We start from the raw sequence: 8,762 nt of genomic DNA on the forward strand, positions 1-8,762 counted from the left end.
TCTATGACTGTCTAGTCTCTTATATTTGATGCTCCTTTATTTAGAATCTAAAGTTATATAAACTGCAACACACCACAGTTTCGCAAATCGATATTGCCTTCTTCACAAAAATAAGTTTTATGACCATTCTACAAAGAATTGTATTATGATTCCACAGTTTTATTTCCCCTTTATCCTTGAAACATAGACAAAGAGTATAAACTACTTAATTTGCATGTCTTATTGATGAAATTAATTATACATTCATGATTGTATATTGCTTACTGATAAAATGATAATGAATTGTTTGCTTTGACATGTACAGAAATACATGTGTGTGAATACACTAGGTGCACACTTACCATTTAACTGTTTGCAAAAATGTTTTTAAAAAAGGGTGTTTTTAAATCTGGGAATTGTATAATACAATTGAGGTTTTGCCTTTTGTTGTTTTGTTTAGCTGCTGTTGATGATTTAATTAAGATATATATGGATTTTGTTTGACTCAGACAGATGGTTTAAATTCCTAAGTTTTTGTTGGTGTGGGATAATATTGGTTCATTTACATGTATTATTTTCAATGTTGATTCAGGTAGACTTTGCTTGATGTGAATGTAATTTTTTTTTAAATTGTACACCATTAGTGGATTTGTGTAGTTACATCACTAGTAATTATATACAATCATTGTTTTTTTTACTGTGAATATATCTCTATTCAAGACAACAAAAGCACAGTTTGCTTGAATATGCTTATTAAACTAAAGAAAAAATAAACTTGAAAAAAAAATACCATAAATGTTTTGTTGTTCATTTTTCACTTTTTTTGCAACACATCATAATATGAAATATGACATTAACTTGATTTCATTAAGAAATAAACAGCAATTTAAAAAGTTCATTGGGATATGAAGTTGGTTGGTCACGTGATCAAATCCTGTGAAGCCGGAAGGGCTTCTCAGTAGATTTGATCACGTACGAACCAACTTCATATCCCGGTGAACTTTTTAACATTGCTGTTTATTACTTATATTTACGTTTGAAAAAGACAAATCGTTCAGAACTGTTAAAATTACCGAGATTTTATGTTTACAATAAGACATGCGATAAGCGCTTGCTATGATCCTTGTGACGTCACGAAAAAGTTCATACAGAATTGAACGTTTTGGCTATTCTATAGGTTCATATAAGGAAACATATATTTGCAAATCTAAATATTCATTTGTAAATTAGGTAAGAGCTAGTACCCAAAAGTTTAATGTTAATGTCAAAGTTATTTTCACTTCTATTTTTATATATTCTCCCCAAAAAGGGGGGAGTGGCAACTCCATATTGTAAATTGAACAAAAATGGTGGTTGCAATAAACATTAATGCTATGTGCCTGCATTTCATTTGGAATGTATTTGTAACCATCTCTCTCTCTCTCTCTCTCTCTCTCTCTCTCTCTCTCTCTCTCTCTCTCTCTCTCTGTAACAACAACAACCCCCCCCCCCCCCCCCACACATAAACATAACGGAAAGATGAGGGTCGTTCTTGGTTTTGTAAAATAATATCACCTTTGCGGTTAGTACAATGTTTTGAGACAAGAATGTTTGCATGTACAAAGATAAAAGAATATTGACATTGACAAAAATGCAGTCGACAGCATCAGAATGAATAATTTTAAGAATGAAACAAATGATTACAACAGATTGAAGAATGCTGTAAGTGCAACGGATGTGACTGCTATCAGGAGATTGATTAAGGGTGGAGTTAATGTCAATTCACGCTCAGCTGCACAGGATTGGGTATGTGATTTACCTTCGCTAACTTAACCATTTCGTGAATGCATGTTTACTTTTTAAAAATTGTTTAAAGAAAATTTTACCTCGACGAAACTTGTGCGACTTTGAATAAGTTGGCGATATCCTTTTATCTGCAACGCATTGCCAATACACTAACGCGCTAAAAGTATGTCCATTTTTTATTTTTTAACCGGGTTTTCCAACGGAAAAATCCGGTTATTAAACTGTTAAAATGGTGAAAATGGCGGGCGGGCGGCTGCCAAAAGGGTACCCTCATTATACGGATAACTCCTCCTACAGTTTTCAAGATAGGAAGTTGTTCTTTTGCAGATCAATTGTACATATATCAGTGGTGTGCATATTGCTAGGATTTTGATTTCTGATAATTTATCGAAAAAATACCAGCTTTTGAACTTAGTCATTTTTTGGCAAAATATTGCATATAGGGTACCCTCATTGTACGGATAACTCCTCCTACAGTTCTCAAGATAGGAAGTTGTTCTTTTGCAGATCAATTGTACATATATCAGAGGTGTGCATATTGCTAGGATTTTGATTTCTGATAATTTATCGAAAAAATACCAGCTTTTGAACTTAGTCATTTTTTGGCAAAATATTGCATATAGGGTACCCTCATTGTACGGATAACTCCTCCTACAGTTCTCAAGATAGGAAGTTGTTCTTTTGCAGATCAATTGTACATATATCAGAGGTGTGCATATTGCTAGGATTTTGATTTCCGATAATTTATGAAAAAAATACCAGCTTTTGAACTTAGTCATTTTTTGGCAAAATATTGCATATAGGGTACCCTCATTGTACGGATAACTCCTCCTACAGTTCTCAAGATAAGAAGTTGTTCTTTTGCAGATCAATTGTACATATATCAGAGGTGTGCATATTGCTAGGATTTTGATTTCCGATAATTTATGAAAAAAATACTAGCTTTTGAACTTAGTCATTTTTTGGCAAAATGTTGTATATACATGTAGGGTACTCCATTTCACTGGATAAGCTTTGACATGGATTATGGATACAGTTTACATAATAGAAAACCCGGTTTGCTGTCATATTGACAGCTTTTCACTTGTCTATATACATTTCATTGAAATCAAGACTTAAAAAAAGTTTTTCTGGTGTTATTTTTCGTCAGATTTTAAGTTATGTAGAACAATAATGTTATTTATGTATCTTGTCTGACGTCATGCATTGAAATAGTTTTTTTGACAACTCATGTGTGAAAATTGATATTTCAAACAACACATAGATATTTGAGAGCTCTACTATTACTTATTAGGATAGTTACTGACTCACTACGGAAATATATTGGGTTGATCAATCTCATAGATGGCGAGGTGAAGCCGAGCCGTCTATGAGATTGATCAACCCAATATATTTCCGTAGTGAGTCAGTAACTAACCTAATAAGTGTTTTGTTTTCCCGAGGACTATCAAGCGACATATTTATTCACAAATAGCGATGATCTAACTCATTTAAACTCTTCAAAATTTTCAATCTCACCTTTCAAATACTCTTTAAAAATCTTTGCTTCACCCATGTTTACTTACAATGTTTTGTTGCTTCTCAATTTTAAATGATTTCTCCCTTTCCTCTGCAGAAATTTGATCATTCGACGCTGCCGTTTTGATCTGCACCAAAAAAAACCAATGTGACGTCAATATATTCTAAGGGCAACTACTCTAATTTTAAAGAATTTCAAAGGGCAATTACTCCAAATACTTTAAGAACTTATGGCATGCGGTTTATGTAATAAATACTATGAAATGTCGAAATGAGTAAACAAAACTTCGGCCAATGACGGCCATATTGCCTAATATTATTTCTCACCGAACAAATATAGAGATATATGAGGCAATCACGTGCTATGTTTAAACCAATGAAAGTGTGACATTTCAGTCCAAGGGAAAACAATACTACTGTATGACCTGTATCTATCTTTTGCAATATGCAAGAATTGCAAGCCAAAAAAATCTTACTTTGGATTGTTAATATCAAATCTCTGGAACAGAAGGTTGGAAAAATATTTCAATATGATGCAAATAAAGCTAGAGAGCTTCTGAATTTATAAATCCAGATCTTTTAAAAATCGATCAAGGGGTTACTTTTAAACAACTCTTTGAAAAATATTGGTTTTCAATGAAATATTGTGAAAAGAAAAAAAATGACATATTGGCACCTAAGTTTTAGCATATGCCGCATGGTTCAATAGAAACTCTTCATGTCTATATATATGCTTTTGTAGTTTTTTTCTGGGAAGAGGAATTTATCAAGGAAAATGGGGATGGGTTTCTTTTGGGGGTAAATCAACATAAAACAAATTTTAAGATAGTTTTTTAAAGGTTTTATAACGATATATCTGGTAACTGTAACATAATAGATGAAGTTAGGAATAACAGGTCTACAAATTCACAAAATGTGTGATTTCGGTGAGTTTTGCGAGAGTTGGCTATCCCGTTAGTATATATACGTCCCTGGTTAAACTTGTTACGCTAAATTAATAATAACATACATGCATGTACATAAAGGACTTCTTTTCTTCAAATGGCTTTACATTATTTGTTATTTTAAACAGGATACAGCCAGTAAGTCTCGTATTTCTTTAATCATTAGTCCTTTATTGTATTTTAGAATGGAACCACTATCCTTCATGTAGCCGTTTCCAGCAACAATCCAGAAATTGTGAAGCTGCTTCTGAGTGCAAAGGCTGATGTACAGAAAGCTAACAATGTTTGTGTTCCTACACATGCATATTTATAGCTAAATCTCATCATAATCCCTTAATTACTCTGCTCAGGATATTTGGTCCAAACTTTGTTGTTTTTCGAAATTACATGTAATACATTAGTGGGAATTAATATATTGAATAGTCTCACCAGCTTTATTATATATGGCAGCTTAAATCTTTTTTTAATCATTCTTTGTAATTTCATTTTCATTTTTCATTCATACTACAATTTATTTAAGTGTTATTCCTATTATGAATTTAAAATCAGCTTCTCCGCAATGTCCTAAGGTTGACACTGTTAATTAAACTTAAGTTTATGTTGTTGTAAAGCAGGGAACCTTCAAAAGGTACAGAGCATTGCCGACATATTAAACCAATTACACCAACTGTAAATTATCTGTAAAACTGTCAGCAACATATAAAATAAGAAGGATATTTGAGCTCCAGCCATTTTCGAAGTGGGTTTTGTCAACCCAACATGCGAAGGAAGTTTGGGTCGAATTCCCTGAACGGAATGTTCTGATTCATATTCAATTAAGTTGTTAATCGGAAAATCCTAGCAAATCTGAATGTATCTTTTGATGACCATAAGGCAGAACCCTCTACATTCATAAATTGTTTTGATACAAGGAATTAATTCTGCAGATGATATGTAGTGCTCTGTTTTCAATTGCAAGTAACACTGAATTAATTAAAACTGTCATATTACGACCTGGTGTTTGTTTGTAAATGAATTTTAAAAAAAACCTTTTTAACTGATAGCAAGGTAGAACTCCTTTGCATCTTGCTTCAAGATCAGGGAATGCTGAGATCACTAAACAGCTGATAGACGCTGGCTCCGACGTCAATGCCACAACAAACGTAAGTTGTTATACAACTGAGATATATCTGAAGTGAGTTCAACAAAGTTGGCGCTCGCCAAATTTTGTGTTGTGCATATAGGGAATTTTGGCGAGTGCTCGCAAACACTCGGCTCTGTTGAACTCGCCTCAGATTGTAAAAAAAACTCATTACAATTGGAATCATTCAGCGTGTTGAAATTGTGACCTTTTTTATTGTTCAAAATTAACTTTTCCTTGAATCAAATGATAAAGCCATCAGCTGATTAATTGTTGCAAGATTAATAACTTTCTACAGCAACAGACTGAAACTCTTGGGGGGGGGGTATTTTTATTCAAAGGAATTTGTTGTAGATGTAAAATGAGTTGCTTCATTTTGTTTTATTGATAGGATTGTTTTACTTTTGATATACTTGACAGAAGGATTGATTTTTCTGCTTTGTCGTACCTGTAATGTTGTTACACTAAATGACCTTCATTTTGTAGTACAAGTACTTTAGCAATTTACAGTGTTTAATCTATTTTTTATCACCTGTAGGATTGTAGAACTGCTTTACACACAGCTACCTGGCGAGGTAACACAGAGGTTGTTCGACATCTTGTTGCAGCTCAAGCAGATGTCAACATTCATGATGGGGTCAGCAAAAATATAAAGTCTATATAAACTGTTTTGAACTTTTGTAAAATAGAATTGACAACTATATACATGTGCAAAAATTATATCTTACATTCCTTGCATGTAAATTAAGAACACTGTATACAGGGAAATATTCACCCCATTTTAATTTCAATGCTTTTGCCCTCTTGTCAGTGGGCAAATTTTAAATAGCTTTGTTAATACGAAAGAGTATCTATTTCAAACTTTGTTTTGGCAAATTCGGGATGGGATGAATCCCTTTGCAAGGTTAGAAATATGAAAAAGAAACAGTGTGAAAAATAACCCTGTATGCTGTACTATATACCGTACTACACTGTAATGATAGAGGCATACTGAACAAACTGTTCAACCTTTGTTAATTAAGTTGCAGGAAGATTAAATTTTTGTCTTGTTATAATTTTAGATTTTGCAAGTAAAAAGAAGAGTAAAGTAAATAAATGTTCAATGTAAAGTTACTAAAATGCAGAGAGAATATACATCCCGTAATATCTTTCATATATTTGTGCAGGACAGCTGGACTCCATTATTTTGGGCTGCAAAATTGAACTACAGACAAATAACGCAGCTTTTAGTGGAACATGGGGCCGATTTGAATCATCGCATAGTGAATGTAAGTGTAGCTTTTTTTTTTTTTTTTTACGGATATGTATTGTAGGTGCATGTACATGTATATATACAAATAATACTTGTATTTATAATCCCTGCATAGAAAGCATGTGATGGGGGGGGGGGGGTGACATGAAGTATGCGTCATGTTATGTACAAGATTAAGAGGGATGGAAAAGGATATGACATAGTGGTAAAAGGTGATGATGCAGGGGGGAGAAGGCCAAAAAATAAAATAATAAAATCCTTAATTTATGGCATGTATAAACATGTAATCAATACATAGTTAGGTTCTTATGTTTTTCAGAAACAATACACAGCTTTGCATGAAGCACTACGCAATGGACACATTGGCTTGTCCAAGTATCTTATTCATGAAGGGGCTGATGTTAACATGAAAGCTAAGGTAAACTTTCTTATTTTTATGTAATGTCTTAAAATGGGATTTCTTTTGTATTTTTGATTAATTCACAATCTGGAGCAGGAAATGCCCAACTGATTTTGTTGAAAATTCATATGATATCATATTTTGTTTTTATTTTCATACTCTTATTAATAACACTGCAAATACTGTATCATTATATATAACATATCTTTCTCTGGTTGTTGCAGAGTGAAGGCATACTAGACTTGCTGTTGAAATCCCAACACCTGGACCCTCCAGTGTTCACAGACATGATGGACTTTTGCTTACTGCATGGCTACAAAATCTCTAGGGACTTAATGACAAGGAAAGTCCAGTCTGTTAAAGCTCTACAGAATTGTGAGCAGATACAGAGGTGGCTACAGAGAGCGTTTGAGACTGTTCCCTTACTGTCAAATATCTGTAGAAACTTGATAAGACAACAGCTCTCCATTAGAAAGAAAAACAGACTCCAGAAAAGCATAGAAAATCTACCTCTTCCATTTCTACTCAAAGACTTCTTAGCATTCAAAGATGAAGAATGTGAATCCTTGTTAAAGTTAACATTTTGAAAAAATATCGTTTTATTGGATCAATCAGTTTGTGTTTTACAGAGGAACTAAGTTATAGTGAAATCCTTGGGCCTCATGATTTTACTTTGGTATATTTGTAGTTCGTATTAATTGTGTAACATATGACTGTATGTACAAAGAGATAGTGAATTTGCAATATACATGAACATGTTTTTTTTTATTTATAACTATTGTAAATGCCCATTAAAGTATTAAATAAGTATTTAAGACCAAAATAATCTTGAAAATTGTGATGAAATTACCAAAAATGTTGTTTTTTAATAGTTTAAATTATATTTCACTTTTTTCATGTTTTAAATAATGTAAATTCACGCATATAAATATTTTTGGATTTTGAATTGTTGAGAATGTATCTGGGAAATCTAAAAGCATTGCTTTATCTGTCAAATAACTGTATTTGTATTCATTGACAAGTTTTTCTCTTTTTGTACGTGTTGGACGATGGATAATTCCAATTAAATATACTTGTCATTTAATAGGCAGCAATTTTTTTTCATGTGCAAGATTTGTATATGAAATTTATGTGGTTGTTTGAAATTGAACATATTAAAGTAACTTAAAAGTTGTTTATTAAATAAGTTCATTCTAAAGATCCTTCTGTGTTAGAATTTAAAGATTGTTCAAGCATGATTTGATGGTTCCACAAAGGGGCTCCACAAGGGATTCAACGCTAACAATAGAAACCATTTTAAAAGTGTGTGGGTTATATTGATAATAAAATACCTGACATGAATGCTGAAGTAAAGGATGCCTCATCTTTAATTTAAGAATATATTTTTATAATGTCAATACAGACACACAGAATTTCAAGTTTATCATACATGTACAACACTTTGGGGGTAACAGGCTAATTTGTGTGTCTTGAAAGGGACCAAGTTTTATAATATGATATATAAACATGAAAGTTAAATTGACTTTTAAAATCAATTCAAAAGCAAGACAAAAGGCGGCTCTATTAAGGAGATTAACTTTTAACAAAAAAGATGTAGACTGTTAAATCGGAGAAAAAGCTGTATTAGTCATTGAAATATAGCAGTAGGATATGAGTAAGTCAGACAAAAAAAGACAAATGAAAAGATGAATACGAACTGATCAATGAAGACCATAGAAACAGGAGTTTATAAAATACTGGTAAATAAAATATCAAGAATAAAAT

General features: G+C 32.4%; 1 protein-coding gene across 2 annotated transcripts; it reads left to right on the forward strand.

Annotated features, from left to right (window-relative positions):
* The first annotated feature begins 1,545 nt into the window (after positions 1–1,545).
* On the forward strand, positions 1,546–8,200 carry LOC105336618 (putative ankyrin repeat protein RF_0381). 2 transcript variants are annotated; one of them, XM_034444487.2, is made up of 7 exons: positions 1,548–1,764; positions 4,411–4,509; positions 5,270–5,368; positions 5,885–5,983; positions 6,513–6,614; positions 6,918–7,016; positions 7,223–8,200. In XM_034444487.2, exons 1-7 carry the CDS (start codon positions 1,630–1,632, stop codon positions 7,583–7,585), a joined length of 996 nt encoding a protein of 331 aa, XP_034300378.2. In that variant the 5' UTR covers positions 1,548–1,629; the 3' UTR covers positions 7,586–8,200. The 2 variants fall into 2 exon arrangements, with proteins under 2 accessions (XP_034300379.2, XP_034300378.2); XM_034444488.2 differs by lacking the exon at positions 4,411–4,509 and having other exon boundaries at positions 1,546–1,764.
* Positions 8,201–8,762: the final 562 nt, after the last annotated feature.

The sequence above is a fragment of the Magallana gigas genome, chromosome 2 (genome assembly GCF_963853765.1).
Source record: "Magallana gigas chromosome 2, xbMagGiga1.1, whole genome shotgun sequence".
Lineage (NCBI taxonomy): Eukaryota > Metazoa > Mollusca > Bivalvia > Ostreida > Ostreidae > Magallana > Magallana gigas.